Source organism: Lontra canadensis, unplaced genomic scaffold (genome assembly GCF_010015895.1).
Source record: "Lontra canadensis isolate GAN:19392208 unplaced genomic scaffold, GSC_riverotter_1.0 scaffold17, whole genome shotgun sequence".
In the NCBI taxonomy this organism is placed as follows: Eukaryota; Metazoa; Chordata; class Mammalia; order Carnivora; family Mustelidae; genus Lontra; species Lontra canadensis.
Genome location: NW_022631011.1, coordinates 23241323 through 23259108, shown reverse-complemented (window position 1 = coordinate 23259108; position 17786 = coordinate 23241323). Strand labels below are relative to the sequence as shown.

The following is a 17786-nucleotide window of genomic DNA, read 5'->3' as shown; positions in this document are numbered from 1 at the left end:
TATGGTGTATATATATATGTATATATACACCACAGCTTCTTTATCCATTCATCTGTTGATGGACATCTAGGTTTGTTCCATAGTTTGGCTATCGTGGACATTGCTGCTATAAACATTTGGGTGCATGTGCTCCTTCGGATCACTACATTTGTATCTTTGGGGTAAATACCCAGTAGGTGATTGCTGGGTCATAGGGTAGCTCTATTTTTAACTTTTTGAGGAATCTCCATGCTGTTTTCCAGAGTGGCTGCACCAGCTTTCACTCCCACCAACAGTGTAGGAGGGTTCCCCTTTCTCCATATACTCACCAACACCTGTTTCCTGATTTGTTAATTTTAGCCATTCTGATGGTGTGAGGTGTCACATTGTTATTTTGATTTGCATTTCCCTGATGCTGAGTGATATTGAGCACTTTTTCATGTGTCTGTTGGCCATTTGGATGTATTCTTTGAAGAAATGTCTGTTCATGTCTTCTGCTCACTTCTTGATTGGATTATTTGTTCTTTGGGTGTTGAGATGGATAAGCTCTTTATAGAGTTTTGATACTAGCCCTTCATCTGATATGTCATTTGCAAATATCTTCTCCCATTCTGTCAGTTGTCCTTTGGTTTTGTTGACTATTTCCTTTGCTGTGCAAAAGATTTTGATCGTGATGAAGTCCCAATAGTTTATTTTTGCCCTTGCTTCCCTTGCCTTTGGCGATGTTTCTAGGAAGAAGTTGCTGTGGCTGAGGTCAAAGAGATTGCTATCTGTGTTCTCCTCAAGATTTTGATGGATTCCTGTCTCACATTGAGGTCTTTCATCCATTTTGAGTCTCTTCTTGCCTGTGGTGTAAGGAAATGGTCATTTCATTCTTCTGAATGTGGCTGTCGAATCTTCCCAACACCATTTGTTGAAGAGACTGTCTTTTTTCCATTGGACATTCTTTCCTGCTTTATCAAAGATTAGTTGACCATAGATTTGAGCGTCAGTTTCTGGGCTTTCTATTCCATTCCGTTGATCTATGTGTCTGTTTTTGTGCCAGTACCATACTGTCTTGATGATGACAGCTTTGTAATAGAGCTTGAAGTCCAGGACTGTGATCCCACCAGCTTTGGCTTTCTATTTCAACATTCCTTTGACTACTTGGGGACTTTTCTGGTTCCATATAAATTTTAGGATTATTTGTTTCAGTTCTGTGGAAAAAAAGTAGATGGTATTTTGATAGGGATTGCATTGAGTGTGTAGATTGCTCTAGAAAGCATCGACATTTTTTTAATTTTTTTTTAAAGATTTTATTTATTTGATAAATCCAATTTGGATTAACCACAAGTAGGCAGAGAGGCAGGCAGAGAGAGAGAGAGGGAGAAACAGGCTCTCTGCTGAGCAGAGAGCCTGATGCGGGGCTCAATCCCAGGACCCCAAGATCATGACATGAGCCGAAGACAGAGGCTTAACCCACTGAGCCACCCAGGTGCCCCAACATCGACATTTTAATAACGTTTGCTCTTCCAATCCATGGGCATGGAACATTTTTCCATTTCTTTGTGTCTTCCTCAATTCCTTTCATGAGTGTTCTATAGTTGTCTGAGTATAGATCCTTTGCCTCTTTGGTTAGGTTTATTCCTAGGCATCTTATGGTTTGGGGTACAATTATAAGTGGGATCAACTCCTTAATTTCCCTTTCTTGTCTCCTTGTTAGTGTATAGGAATATAACTGATTTCTGTGCATTGATTTTATATCCTGCCACTTTGCTGAAATCCTGGATGAGTTCTAGCAACTTTGGGGTGGAGTCTTTTGGGTTTTCCATGTAGAGTGTCATGTGATCTGCACAGTGAGAGTTTGACTCCTTCATTGCCAATTGGAATGTATTTTATTACTTTTTGTTGTCTGATTGCTGAGGCTAGGACTTCTACTACTATGTTGAACAGCAGTGGTGATAGTGGACATCCCTGCCATGTTCCTGACCTTAAGGGAAAAGCTCTGTTTTTCCCCATTGAGGATGATATTTGCTGTGAGCTTTTCAATATGGCTTTTATGATACTGAGATGTTCCTTCTATCTCTACACTATGAAGAGTTTCAATCAAGAAAAGATGCTGTACTTTGTCAAATGCTTTTTCTACATCAGAGGATCATATGGTTCTTGTCCTTTTACTTATGTAGTGTATCACATTGATTGATTTGCAGATGTTGAACTACCCTTGCAGCCCAGGAATAAATCCCACTTGGTCATGGTGAATAATCCTTTTAATGTACTGTTGGATTTTATTGGCTAGTATTTTGGTGAGAATTTTTGCATCCATGTTCATCAGGGATATTGGTCTGTAATTCTCCTTTTTGGTGGGGTCTCTGTATGGTTTTGGGACCAAAGTAATGCTGACCTTGTAGAGTTTGGAAGTTTCCCTTCCATTTCTACTTTTTGAAACAGCTTCAGAAGAATAGGCATTATTTCTTCTTTACATGTTTGGTAGAATTCCCATGGAAAGGCATCTGGCCCTGGGCTCTTTGTCTGTTGGGAGATTTTTGATTACTGCTTCTTCAATTTCCTTGCTGGTTATGGGTGCTTAGATATTTTAAATCTTGATGCAGTCCAACTATAAGTTTTCTTCTTCCATTGGCTATGCTTTTGGTGTCCTATCCAACAAATCATTGCTACATACAACAGCAAGATTTTCACCTATTTTCTTTTAAGAGTTTTATAGTTTTAGCTCTTACAGTTAGATCTTTGATCCATTTTAGTTTTATATAGTGTAATGGTCCAGCTTCATTCTTTTGCATGGGAATATCAGTTTTTCTAATACCATCTGCTGAAGAAATTGTCCTTTTCCCATTGAATGGTCTTGGCACCTTTGTCAAAAATCATTTGACTGTACAGGTCCTTAGGGTTGGGCCCTTACTGCTAGGCTCTGCATTTTTATCCCACTGGCCTATATGTCTGTCTTTATGTCACTACCATATTGTTTTGATTACTCTCATTTTACAGTAAGTTTTGAAATCAGCCAACTGTGAGACCTCCAACTTTGTTCTTTTTTCAAGGTTATTTTGGCTATTAAGGGTCCCTTAAGATTCCACATTAATTTAACGATGGATTCTTTTTTAATTTCTGTACACACATAAATCATTAAGATTTTGATAGGGATTGCATCAAATCTGTGGATCACTTTGGATAATATTGACATCTCAACAATATTACGTCTTCCAATCCATGACCATGGATGTCTTTCCATTTACCCATGTCATGTTTACTTTTTTTCAGCAATGTTTTGTACTTTTTTATGTACAGATAGTTCACATGCTTGGTTAAACATATATTCCTAAGTATTTTATTCTTTTTGATGCCATTGTAAATGGAATTGTTTTCTTAATTTCCCTTTTAGATTATTGTTAGCGTATTGAGACACAACTGATTTTTTGTTTTGTATCTGCAACTCTGCTGAATTCATGTTTATTATTTCTAACAGTTTGTATGTGTGTGTGGAATATTTATGGCTTTCTACATATAAAGTCATGTGCCTACAAACAGATAATTTTACTTCTTCCTTTCCAACCTCAGTGCCTTTTCTTTTTCTTGCCTAATCACTCAGGCTAGGATTTCTAGTACTGTGTTAAATACAAGTGGCAGTGGTACAATGGAATAATCCTTGTCTTGTTCTATCCTAGAGGAAAAGCTTTCAGTCTTTTACCATTACAGTGTTAGTTGTGGGCTTTTCATATATGGTCCTTACTACATTGAGAATACAAAGTATTACACAAATGTGCCTGGAAGGTAGATTTTCCTTAATCTCTAGTAGTACCCTTGATCTGTTCAAACTGTTTTTCTGGTTCCTCCATAGATCTAATAGCCTTGTTTAATCTCTTCATTTCATTACCTACATTTTCATTTTCAGGTAGCCCACTCATATAAAATTTGGCTGTGATGAGTATTATCTTAATTTTTTTTAGTTCTAATTCCAGTGTAGTTAGCATATGGTGTTATGTTTTAGATGTACAATATAGTGATTCACCAATTCTATATATTATTCAGTGTTCATCAAGATAAGTGTACTCTTAATGCACTTCACCTATTTCACCCAACCTGTACCCCTTTTCCCTGTAACCATCTGTTCTCTATAGGTAACTGTTTTTTGGTTTGTCTTTTTTTCTTCTTTTCTTCGTTCATTTTGTTTCTTAAATTCTACCTATGAGTAAAATCATGTGGTATTTCCTTTCTCTGACTGGCTTGAGTTACCATTATTTATACTAGCCAAATTACAGAAGCAACCTAAGTGTCCATTGATAAGTGAAAAAGGATAAAAATGTGGCATATATACACAATGGAATATCATTCAGTCACAGAAAGAATGAAATCTTGCCATTTGCAACAATATGGATGAATCTAATGATCATCATCTTCTTAATAATCTCTAATACTAAGTACTTACCACATGTTAGACACTGTCGTGAACACCATACAACAATCCTGTGAAGTGGACATTATCATTGCCTTCTTATAGATGGAGAAGCCAAGGCATAGGGGATCTAACTTTTTCACTGTCACACAGCTAGAAAGTGGTGGAACCAGGATTAAATGTTACTAGCTTGGCTCCAGTCTTTTACTATACCATACCGCCTCTTGCAAAAAGCCCATCTAGGGGGCGCCTTGGTGGCTCAGTGGGTTAAAGCCTCTGCCTTCAGCTCAGGTCATGATCTCAGGGTTCTGGGATCGAGCCCCGCATCAGGCTCTCTGCTTGGCGGGGAGCCTGCTTCCCTTCCTCTCTCTCTGCCTGCTTGTGATCTCTGTCAAATAAATAAATAAAATATTTAAAAAAAAAAAAAAGCCCATCTAGGGAAAGGATGCCAGTTTCCAGAATCTTCTTCAAAAAACACTGCTGTCTATCTCCTAAAGCAGGGGATACATTAGTATAAGCAGCATACCCACTCACCACAACCCTGGCTACTCTCTAGAGCAGGACATGCAAGTGGCTGCTTCTAGGACTGAGAGCGCATCTTACAGCTTTAAAAGGAACTAACCAGTTACACGCATTTCCTCTACATGGTATCCTTTGTCCCGTCAGGGAAACTGGATTCTTGCAGAACCCCTTAAAGTGTAGTGCATGAATCCTCTGCATTATCAAAGACTGCTCTGGTTTTTGGCCTTTTATCAGACTTAAAGTGCATCTCTGGTGATGGGCTCCAGAATCAGCATTTTTAAACAGACTCCTTATTTTTACTCATTTGAGAACCACTGCTCTGAACAATTCGTTGACCCTCCCACCCTGCATGCTCACCACATGAACAGGCATGCCTTGGAAAGAAGGTTGTCTGGGGTGGTGGTGGGGGGGGTTGGGTCAAGCCCGAGTGAAGGAGGTACAGCTTGTGGTTATGTTGCCTTCCAGGTGCTGCCAGGTTTCTCATTAAGGAGCTGTCCTACCACAATCTGGAACTGGAGAGGAACCGCCTGGAAGAACTGGGAGTCAAACGCCAGTGTGTCTGGCCTTTCATCGTTGTGATGGATGACTCGTGTGTTCTGTGGAACATTCACAGTGTTCAGGATCAGAGCAGGTAGTAGTACTTGCCACGCCGTTCTAGGGAAGTATGACCTAATGCTGTGAAGAAGATCCTTTCCTTGGCTATAGTCATGCATGGAAGTAAATGAGAGAGGTACAGCTTTCCAGAGCAAAACAATGATTCAGGAGACTACCCTCACTAGCACTCTCTTCAATTTAGAGATTCAGTGTGCCATTATGCTCCTGGGCTATTTCTGCATCCTGGCTTTGGTCTGCTATAAAGTCTGTGGGAAAGTGCTGTTTTATAAAGTCTACTGGCTCCTGAGTCAGACCTTTTTTTTAACCCCAGCTCTGCTCTGTAACTACCCGGATGAAAAGGGAAAGTCATTTAATCTCTGTCTCAATTCCCTCACCTCTGAAATTAGGGTTGAGCCAAAATCCGTGGTTCTCCTAACTAGGACAGTGGTGAAAATGGGTCTATGAGGACCAGGAAATGCTAAACCTGGAGAAGTCCTAAGCAATAAATGGCCCCAAAATACAAGTAGCTCCCCCTCCGAAACACTTCCAGGTGACCTTTAGGCCCTTCTGGCTCACACATTGTGCCTGTTTCCACTTGCGGATATGAAGCCAGTGATGTTTTCAAATATTCCTTTGTTACACCGTAATTACCAGAGGTATACCTGTGTGCTTCTAACCTTCAAAATGTGCTTCATTTTGAGATGGGCCGGCTTTCTTTCTCTGCCTTAACATGGTAAGCCCTACCCCCATAAGACCACTCCCTTAAGTTGGCAGTGACGGGCAGCATGAAAACTAGGCTTGACCTTTTCTATCCCAGTGTAATATAAAGTAAACCAGCTAATTTTATCCTTTACAGATATTAATACTGTATAGTAGTGTTAGCCCTTAACAAACAACTCTCAGTAATATTTATTGATCTCTTATTTAAACCAATTTTACATTTCCTAGCCAGCCCATGGAAGCAGGAGTTTCCAGTAAGAATGTGTCCTTGAAGAGTGTCTTGCAGCATATTGAAGCAACACCAAAAATCATCCACTATGCAATCCTGGGCATCCAGAAATGGAGCAGCAAGTTGACTTCTCAGAGCCTGAAAGCCCCATTTTCTAGGTGCCACGTGCATGACTTCATTCTCCTTAACATAGACTTGACTCAGAATGTACAGTACGACTTCAACAGGTAAGTCAGGCCTCCTGGAGGCAAGTAATCCTGGTACCTACTGGTTGCTTCGGTCCAACTCTGACACCTATAATGGGTCTACTCCTTTGATTTGGTCTTTGAAAAACCGAGAATCTCCTTTTATGGACAAGGAGGGGGAGTGGATCACAAGCCCCAAAGTGCCCCTTCCTAGTCCCTCAAACTGACCCAGACCCTTAAAAAAACAGGAATTACAACATGAAGGGCTTAGAAAACCTACTTTAGCTATCCCATTATTCAACAAGAACTAAAACAGGACAGAAACTATTAACACAAAACACAAATCAGTGTGTGGACCCATAATCCATTGAAGGTGAACTCTTTCATCCTCAGAACTTGTAAGTTAATCCTTTTCCCTAAATGTTAGTAAAATCCAGAGATTTGGATCCTTCAGGGAAGGGCCAGCAGGCCGGAATGAGCAGGCTAGCCCTGGTCTTGCCTCCTGAATAAATAACATACCCATCCTGGAAAATCCAAGATGGCCAAGTGAGGAATGTCAGGGATCATTTAGTCCCGCTTATGTCAGCCACCACCTCTGTAACTATTAGAATATGCTGGAGCTGTTTCATGTTGTTTGCAGCCAGGATTTTGAAACTGGGAGCATGTGTGCATTCGTTTCCCACAGGAGCATACAGAATGTGCAGTCCTGCTTCAGTTCAGGCCCCTTTGGTTATCTGGGGCCAAAGCCATCTCACTTTCTCCTCCTTTTAATGACTGCAGTGCCCAATTTAGGGGGTTCACAGGCCAGTGCTAAGAGGACCAGCCAGCTCCAGAAGGCAAGGCTGATTCGGAGTCTGTCTCCTAACAGCTGTGATGCATCTGTGTGTGGTGAACATGGCTGGGATGTGCCAGGTAGTCAAAGACCTATCCCTGTGATTATGATTCAGGTATTTCTGTGAAGATGTTGACTTTAACCTGAGAACAAACAGTAGTGGCCTGCTCATCTGCCGCTTTAATAACTTCAGTCTCATGAAGAAACATGTTCAGGTTGGAGGGCAAAGGGACTTTATCATTAAACCAAAGATCATGGTAAGTTTGCAAGCTTGATTCTACTGTTGAAAGTTAAGACAGTTTCTCACCAGTCCTTGTTATTTGGCACTTGACTGGAAAGTGATACAACACAAGGGAATCAGTTCTTAATGCCAAGTTTGCAGTCTCATTCCCCTTACTGAGGATTCACCCAGAGCAAAACGTAACATGTGAAGTCAACAGATCTACCTTTCTTTAGACTTAAGGCTTAACAATTCCATCAAATCTCAAGTTTCAAACTTAACATTCTCTTCATAAACTGGCAAAATTAACATCTTTACATTCTTTAATACATAAGTGAAAATTAAGATGCTTGTCTGTTCCTTTGCCATTTTCTTTTTTAAGAAAGTAATACCAATCAGCACTTGTTGAGAGTAAATTCCATGGACCTAACCAATTCTTTTAAGAGATTTACTGGTATCTAATCATTTATAATATGTGATTTCCGCAGTGGAGCTTAGAAACCTCTTTGCTTTTATTTTTTGGATCTGATGGGATGGGATTTAACCTGTGCACATCCAGCAGCACTGAGAAAGGCGTCCTGTGGGCCTTCACAATGTTGCTAAATGCAGTAACTTTCAAAGAACCCTACATTTCTCCTTCCCTTGCTGTGTGTTGTTAGACCCAACCTATTCCCAAGGGGAAAAAACTTTCTCAGAACCCAAGAATAACACACTTATGTTTAGCCCTACCATCTGTCACTGTGCTACTGCTCTTATTTGGGGACTGTTAGTATGCAATGCAGTTCTTCCTTGCCTGTTTCATCCAGTGACAGACATATTTCACATAATCTTGGCTCTGATTTCAGGTGTCAGAGAGCTTAGCACCCATCTTGCCCCTTCAGTATGTCTGTGCTCCCGACAGTGAACATACACTACTGGCAGCCCCTGCGCAGTTTCTCCTGGAGAAGTTCCTTCAGCACGCTTCCTACAAACTCTTCCCCAAAGCCATCCATAACTTCAAGAGTCCTGTATTGGCCATTGACTGCTACCTTAACATTGGACCAGAGGTAAAGGGAAGAGGGCTGGTACTGTGCTTTTATCCACTTCCATCTATCGCTCTCTTTTTTTTTTTTTTAAGATTTTATTTATTTGAGAGAGAGAGATTACAAGTAGGCAGAGAGCGAGCTGAGCAGAGAGCCTGATGCAGGGCTCAGTCCCAGGACCCTGAGGTTCATGACCTGAGCCAAAGGCAGAGGCTTGACCCACTGAGCCACCCAGGCACCCCAACTTCCATTTCTTTCCCATTTGAAATTTTAAATGGAGACAAAGAAGGAGCCTGTGACATATTGCAAAGGCTCACACAAGATGTGATGGCAACTGTCCCTCCCCATACCTACTTCAAGCGCTCCACAGTGAGCCAGTGAAGACTCACAGCTTAGCTCAAAGGTCAGTTCCACTGAGGAGCCTACCCATGACTTTGGAAGGAAGCAGTTATCAGACCATCTTATAATCACATGATGTTTCTCCACAAGACACAGTTCTTCAGAGGCACACAGTGTCTTAGCCACTGTTTTAGGCAGAAGAGGAGCTCCGTGACTGTTGTACAACTTAGGGGATCACAGGAGACCTTTAGAGCTGTCACTTCACTACTTTCTATTCCTGAATTTTTCTTTTCCATTGTTTCCTCATTTTCCACTCTTTTTCTTGTCTGTCTCAAATTCTCCATCAGTTTTAGTTTTTTAAAAAATCTGTCACTTACACCTTTAGACCACTGATGGCCTTTAGAACTTTAAGGGCTTCTACCACTAAGCTTTCCTCTATGATTAGTATTGTTTTCAAAATATTTTATTCTATTCATTAACATAATATACTCTTTGTAAGGATTTTTTTTCTTTTTTTTAAGAGATTTTATTTATTTATTCAACAGAGAGAGATCACAAGTAGGCAGAGAGGCAGGCAGAGAGAGAGAGGAGGAAGCAGGCTCCCCACCAAGGAGAGAGCCCGATGCGGGGCTCGATCCCAGGACCCTGGGATCATGACTTGAGCCGAAGGCAGAGGCTTTAACCCTCTGAGTCATCCAGGCCCCCAAGGATTTTTTTTTTTTTTAAATGAAAGGTATAAAGGAAAAAAATCACTTGTAATGGGAACAGTAATATTTTGGTAGACTATTATTTCCTCTTTGGCTTTTTTGGTGTGTGTATTGACATACACAATTTTTCAAACTGAAAGACAACTGTATTCAATTCTGAAAACTGATTTTTTTTTAAGATTTTTTTATTCATTTGAGAGAGAGCATAAGTTGAGGGCTGGGGAAGCAGGGAGAAACGGGCTCCCTGCTGGGCAGGGAGCCTAACGTGGAGTTCAATCCCAGGACCCTAGGATCATGACCTAAGCCAACGGCAGAAGCTTAACTGAGCCACCCAGGCATCCCCTGTGAACTAATTTTTAATTCAAATAGCATAAACACTTCTTATTCTTATGAAATTTCAGTAATCTACACTGTGGGTTGGACCATGAATTGTAGAATTTTAGAGGTAGAAGGAACCTTAAAAACCATCAGGTGTAATAGTGCCTTTTATGGTATCTCCAAAATCCTCTACCCCAGGGTCCAGGGCTCTAGATGTTATTAACTATTAAAGACTGCGTTGTCTGACAACAGCTAACACTCACTGAATACCTACTTAACAGCTTATAGTATTTATTCCACAAAACAGTCCTATGAAACAGGTACTACTGTTCTTTTCCCAGACAAGGGACTGAGGTATGGTAAATGAAGGAAGCTGCTTAAGGTCTCCTACTAGCTACGAAGCAGCAAAACCAGTATTTGGAGCCAAGTGGTCAGGTCCACATATTAAGCCATTTCATTGTTCTCAAGGTCTCCCCAACTATCTTATTACCCTGTAATTTCTATAAAGTTATATTCTGTACATGCAAGCCATATTGAACTAAATTTTAAATATCATCCACCGTGGGGCACCTGGGTGGCTCAGTTAAGCATCTGCCTTTGGATCAAGTCATGGTCCTGGGATTGAGCCCCACATTGGGCTCCCTGCTCAGCAGGAAGTCTGGTTCCTGCTCTCCCTCTGCCTGCCGCTCCCCCTACTTGTGCGCTCTCTCGCTGTCTCTCCCAAATAAATAAAAAATTATGCACTGCTGGGGGTGCCTGGGTGGCTCAGTCGGTTAGGCATCCAAGTCTTGATTTCAGCTCAAGTCTTGATCTCAGGGTTTTGAGTTCAAGTCCCACACTGGGCTCCACACTAGGTGTGGGGCCTACTTAAAATCATGTACTGTTTGAAGCTTCTGTTTGATTGAAAATTGAAGTTCATGTAAATGAAAAGCTGATTACCTTATTGATGAGAATAAACAATTTCTAATCAAAACATTTAAATCTTAAGTATGCCTTTGTGTGGAAGGCAGTTACGTGGAGAGGCCTGTTTTGTTTCTTACTACTAATCCTAACTGTCCTTCATTAGGAGAAACAAGATTTAAATAGATTAAAACTTGGCACACTAAATAAAAGAGCTACAGAGTTTAATAACCAATCTATTTAAGTTTCAATAAAAAAATTTACCTCCTTTACCTTACCCTGAAATACCTAAAATGGAAGGTACTGACTCACTCAGCTAAAGTATAGATGTTTTGCTTGCTTTTTGAAATGCCCATGCTATGTCTGCTTGATGATTCCAGGTGGCCATATGCTACGTCAGCTCCAGGCCCCACTCCAGCAATGTCAGCTGTGAAGGGGTGTTTTTCAGTGGACTTCTCTTGTACCTCTGTGACTCTTTTGTAGGTGCTGATCTTCTGAAGAAATTTAAGTTTCTAAAAGGTAAGTCAAATTTAGTGCCTTTTGCTTATGAATGCCATTGTTCCTCCAGGTAAAACAGGGAGGTGAAACATATAAAAAAGCACATTAACAATAATTTTTGCCAGTAAGTTAAACACCTTGCTTTTAAACCAGGGACACGATTTACTTAACTGGGGCAGGGGTGGAATCAAGTTGTGGTTAAGTCAGGGCAAAAATGCAGACACAAAGCCAGAAATGTGACCACATTAAGTTTGGTTTTACCACTATTAATTTCAGAAAGGAATGATGCGATGTAAGTGTTATAAACAGTGCTTCTCAAATCACCTAATTTTAATAAAAATCAGGTTAATGAGTTTTAATTCTGGTATAGAAGCTAAAGTTGCTTCAACAGGTGTGTACAATACAAAAGAGATCTGCCTAAGAACAAACTGCAGATTAAGCACCACAAATAATCATGACAGGATGACCTCTGAGGTCAGTGAAGAAAGTTAAGACTCAGAATATTGTGCACAGGCCACTGTGGAAAAACAGTGTAGAGTTTCCTCAAAAACTGAAGATAGGATTAATCATATATCCATTAATTCCAGTACTGGGTATTCACCCAAAGAAAATGAAAACATTACCACAAAAAGATACATGCACCCCAGTGTTTATTGTAGCATTACTCACAAAAGGTAATATTTGTAGGCAACCCAAGCGTCCCACCATAGATGAATGAATAAGGAAGATGTATTTATATACAGTGGATTAACTCCACCATAAAAAGAGATCTTGCCATTTGCAGCAGCATGAATGGGCCTAAAGGGTATATAATGCTAAGTGAAATAAGTTCAGAGAAAAGACAAATACTGTATGATTTTACTCATATGTACAATTTAAGAACAGAGGATATTGTGTATGTATGCATAAAATGCGCCTGGAGCGGTGTGGGGCAAGGGGGCTGCCTCCCAGGGGACATCTGGCAATAGTGGGACACATTTTAGGTTGCCGCACTGGAGGGCGCTGCCGACATCTAGTGAGTAGAGCCAAGGATGCTGCTAGACCACCCTACACGAACAGGACAGCCCCCCGTAACAAGATTACCCAGTGTTGCTAAGGCAGAGAAGCCCTAGAGACACAGGACACTTGTTTTACCATTGGTTACCAGAGGGCAAGGAGAGATTTTTCACTTTACGCTCTTAAACTGAATTTGTAATACTACTTACTCAAATAGAAAATAAAATTATTACGAATGATTGTGATAGGTCACTTACCTACATGTTGGTTCTCAGATGTGTTCAGCTTAGAGGACATAATCAGAAAAAAATAGTAGGTTCTTTATATTTCAGCCCCTGAGCCTAACATGCATTTCTGCGTTTCTTCTGAAGGTGCTACCCTATGTGTCATCTGCCAAGACAGAAGCTCCTTACGCCAAACAATTGTCCGCTTAGAGCTAGAGGATGAGTGGCAGTTCCGCCTCCGGGACGAGTTTCAAACCGCTAACAGCAGTGATGACAAGCCCCTCTACTTTCTTACTGGCCGCCACGTATGACCTTTTGAAGAGACCAAACACAGCAAAGGGATGCCTAGGTGGGGTGGGGCAGAAACAATTACTTGGGATTTTTTTCCTTTAAGGTACAATCACTGTGGAGCAAAGTGCAACATATTTGTTCTCCAAAGAAATCCACCCCTCCAACCCCAACTTGACCCAGGTCTTTGGGGCTATCATTCTCTTTCAGTTCCACTGTCAGGATCTTAAATTCAGGTTAACTCCACCCTAGGCAGTTATGCAATTACTTAAGACATGGTCTGCCATGGGAGCCTGAGGAGGACGTACTTTGGAGAATGAACATGGAGTTTGCATTGTTTTTTCTACTACACTATGTTAGGGGGAAAACAGACTCTCGGCATTAGCTAGTCTGAATGTGTTACATGAGACTCACACCGTTGGTGTGGAATTAATTGAAGATTAACGTTTGAGGCCTGAACCCTCAGTTTCTCTTCAGATCTGTACTTTGGTACAGTTTTACTCAGGGGTCTGAAATGATAGAATGTAGAAGATATTTGTATTTTAAAAAAAAAAAGTAGCTTTGTCTTTCTCTGTGCAGTGTTAGTTTAAGATTTATAATCTTATATGTATTGAAACTTTTGGCAAAATTTCCACAGGAGTTAAAAGTTTACTATTTAAACTGAACAAACAAATCAGTAAATGCAGAGCAGGCACTGTATGCATTTATGCAGCTTCTCCTTGCTGAAATTCCTTTGCTCTTTACATTCTTTAAAAATGTTTCCCGTCTCTAAGCACACTATGTCTATGAGAATATGGACCAGCGTTTAATCTTGAACAAGGAGAACCTAATTCAGTAGTTGAGCCAATTAAAAACTGTTCAGTGGTCACCCCATACCCACCCTGTTTGGCTGGAACGAAGTAGCCGGCACCAGGAAAGCCAAACGTCAGGCTGTGGTTCGGTTCGGTGTGGAGTGGAAGTAGTTTGTTTCCTTTCAGGGCCTCAACCAAAGCCTCCTTTAAAAGACACACTGAATGATTATCACCTACCTTATACCGACACCACCACAAAAATTGATGAAATGGGAAACAGAGACAGAGAGAGAGAGAGACATAACCGGTTTTAATCCTACCAGTGATTCTTTTGTGAGAAGAAAGAAAGATTCCATTAAATAATGTCTCTGACTCAGCTAAAATCAGCAGGGGGTGTTTGTTCAATATCAACAGTGTAAGTTTCTCCAGATTTCTCACCAATATATTTTAATCAAAAACAGACTTTTAGAAAATGTTCTAGAATCAACTAAGTCTATTAGAAGTTTATGCTTAAATTAGTTATCATTAAACAATCTCGTTCACATTTTTCTTATTAGCCCGTATATACCACTTAAAATGGCCATTTTTACTTGAATTGATGTCTTATCTGTGGCCTGAAACTACTGAAAGGGGGCTAAGCCTGCATTTACTTAAAACAAATGATGTTAACTGACCAGCTTTATTAGCTTGTGATAACAAGGAGTTTACAGTAGTGAAAAGATGGAATTCACTAATCTGAAAATGGTTTGCAGATCTCTTGGTTTTAATATAGCTACTTATGATGCTTTAAATGTATTTTGAAATGAACAATTCCTTTAAACCCCACTTTTAAAATTGCCCTTCAAAGAGGATCTGCCTTATGTATTCTTTAAAAATACTCCTTAATTTTAGTACAGCAGAATTTTTGGTAAAGAGGTACGTTTTGAAGCAGGTTGCTTTAGAAATGAATGTATTTCAATTGTTCCTGTTTTGCTGAAAGGGCCTAATGCAGATGATATCAAGAAACCCACTGTTTGTGCAATATTCCAATAACATTTACTATATAGAGCAAATAAGATACTTGAAATAATTCCGTAACAGTTGTACCTGGGGCAGATGGCTTCTCAGGGTTTCTTCTGGCTTTAGGGCTTCAAAGTCTAGAGTGTGTTTTTTAAAGTAGTAACTTTAGATGCAGGTACTCCATGGTACTCTGAAAAATCAAATAACTGATCTCTTAGATACTATGTAACCCTATGGAAGAGAAATGCCAGAAAAAAGCCAAAGGACCATCACCCCAATGATGGAGAATTCCAACTGACCTCCCTATTCTTTTCAATGCCTGTAATACTAAGGTTTGGATCTTTTAAAATCACCTTAACAGTATAATTCTTTAGAGAATGTTAGGTCCTTCTCCTTTAAGGATAAAATTGCACAAGCACAGGACACCATGATTTGTTAATACATACCTTGGTGTGTTCAGCTTCAAGCCTTGCCATCCTTTAGAACATTGTGGTATGAGTGTTTGCTAGGCCTACATAATAACTAATCTATAGACCTGTTGAACCTTGTCATGTAGGACAGTTCACAGGTTAATACTGAATGTAAACTAAAATTAGAATGAGAATTGTATTCAATTATTTTGGCTGTAACTTATGCAATTGCTTTTTGTGATTTTTAGAAAAGGAGGCACCTGTGATACTTTATTACTGTAAAGTTTTCTCAACCAAAATTTGGTGAATTTCACTAGTTGGTCTACCTCACATTTTGTTTATGATTCTAAATTGTCTTAAGTTGTGTCTACAGTATGTTGTCCTTTTGTTTAATTTGTGAATGTATTAAAATTCTCTCCCATCCCCCTCTCCCCCGAAAAAAAAGAAAGTTTGTTTTCTTTATACTAATTTTCTGGTATGTTCAAAACCGGAATGAGCTCCCTACCACTGGCAACATCCAAAAAAGATATGAAGTCCACATATCACAAGATGGATAACTCTAAGATTTGACGATTCTGGCCTAACAGTTTAAGAAAAGTTTTAAATATATGTTGAATGAAAATCTGTAGCTTAAACAAAGAAGATATATACACACACATATGAAGTATCTACATACCATGCCCATTTGCAGAGTCCCACATTAGGTATGGATGACAGACATACTAGAAATACTCAGAGTTGCGGGGCACCTGGGTGGCTCAGTGGGTTAAAGCCTCTGCTTTCAGCTCGGGTCATGATCTCAGGGTCCTGGGATGGAGCCCCGCATCCGGCTCTCTACTCAGCAGGGAGTCTGCTTCTTCCTCTCTCTCTGCCTGCCTCTCTGCCTACTTATGATCTCTGTCAAATAAATAAAATCTTAGAAAAAAAAAAATACTCAGAGTTGGGGGCGCCTGGGTGGCTCAGTGGGTTTAAGCCTCTGCCTTTGGTTCAGGTCATAGTCTCAGGGTCCTGGGATAGAGCCCCGAGTCAGGCTCTCTCCTCAGCAGGGATGCTGCTCCCCACCCCCCCGCCCCGCCTGCCTCTTTACTTGTATCTGTTAAATTTTTTTTTTAAAAGAAAAGAAATAGAGTAGATCTGCAATCTTTTATAAATGGCAACTACACTCATTTTGGTGTCCTCAGAACTTTGTGTTGCAAGAACTGTGTAGTATGACAGGGTTGATCTCCAATTTACTTCCCAACTGCTTACTTTTAAGAGTAACTTCATTATTCCAGAAAAATGCCTTTCAGTTCTATTATGTAAAGAGTGCTTAGCATAGTAGACTTTGATAAAGAACCATGAAAACACTCTTCTAAGCCAAGGACCCCTGGCCATTTACCTCAGGAGGGGGGATAAACATTTGTTAAGTGTGGTGACACATTCAGGAGCAAGTAGAAACTGCTCCTGATATATAGTGTTCCACTATATATTCCAAAGCAGCTGGTCCACTGGAAGGACCAAAAGGCCGTGAAACTCTGACTGCTGTACCTCTGACTTCAACTACCTAACGCTGGAACAACATCGAGGCAACAAATATTCCTCAGGTCTCTCTTTTGTCATGGAAATGGACCTGTAAGCTTTCTCTACAAGAACCCTGCTCTAACACCAAACCCTGGTTTTACTGAAAGAAACCATCACCCAATGTGATTTCAGAAGGGTCACTGAGGCCAAGGTTTAAAGCCATTCACACAGTAAATTCCTTCTGCTCTTTACTGTCAAGTACTGAGCTAAGGAAAGCATCCACTTTAGTGACTAGGACAGCAGATGGAGTAAGTTCTAAGAGAGAGAAAGCAAAGTTTTCTGACCACTTTTTTGTTCTGTAAGTAGTCCAGTGTATTTTATTTTTACAAGAATGGTGTGGCAGGAGGAGGGGTTATTATAAGACAGTATCTTCCCTTTATGTGCCAAAAGGCCTAAGGGCCATGAGAATAGGTAGAAGACAAACTATGTCTGCAGTCACTCTCCAGAAACCAGCTCAGCAATCGTTTTAACTCTTGGTGAAAATATGGCCAGACAGGACTAGATATCTGGGGCAGCCATGCGATCTAAGCAAGAACAATTAAAATGTCACTGCATGTCTACTGTACTTATTGTCCTTATGATGGGTCATGCTTCACTTGTAAAATCATGATTTCTTTATAATTCTTGCAATATATAATAAAACCAATCCATGTCCATGTAAAAAAGGGCATAACTCATAAAACCTTGTGGTTCCTATCTATACTTCTATTTCTTATGTCTATATGCTAATCTTTTTTTTTTTAAGATTTTATTTATTTGACAGAGATCACAAGCAGGCAGAGAGGCAGGCGGGGGGCGGGGGGCGAAGCAGGCTCCCCACTGAGCAGAGAGCCCAATGCGGGGCTCCATCCCAGAACCCTGGGATCATGACCTGAGCTGAAGGCAGAGGCTTTAACCCACTAAGCCACCCAGGCACCCCTATATACTAATCATTTTTAAAAAATATTTTTGAGAGAGGAGTGAGACTGCATGTGTGCAAATATGAGAAGGAGAGAATCTCAAGCAGACTCCCCGCTAAGTGTGGGGCCCGACGCAGGGCTCAATCTAACAACCCTGAGATCAT

General features: G+C 40.4%; 1 protein-coding gene across 6 annotated transcripts in view; it reads left to right on the top strand.

Annotated features, from left to right (window-relative positions):
- The window catches only part of GREB1L (GREB1 like retinoic acid receptor coactivator), a 269159-nt gene extending 255653 nt beyond the window's left edge, over nt 1-13506 (top strand). For 5 of the 6 annotated variants that reach the window (XM_032859791.1, XM_032859794.1, XM_032859789.1 and 2 more), the window contains 6 exons: nt 5357-5522; nt 6434-6661; nt 7567-7708; nt 8517-8717; nt 11338-11476; nt 12823-13506. In XM_032859791.1, the coding sequence (XP_032715682.1) occupies nt 5357-5522; nt 6434-6661; nt 7567-7708; nt 8517-8717; nt 11338-11476; nt 12823-12986 (1040 nt within the window). In that variant the 3' untranslated portion in view covers nt 12987-13506. The remainder of the gene's footprint in view (nt 1-5356; nt 5523-6433; nt 6662-7566; nt 7709-8516; nt 8718-11337; nt 11477-12822) is intronic. The other variant, XM_032859795.1, reaches the window with a different exon arrangement.
- The last annotated feature ends 4280 nt before the right edge of the window (nt 13507-17786 follow it).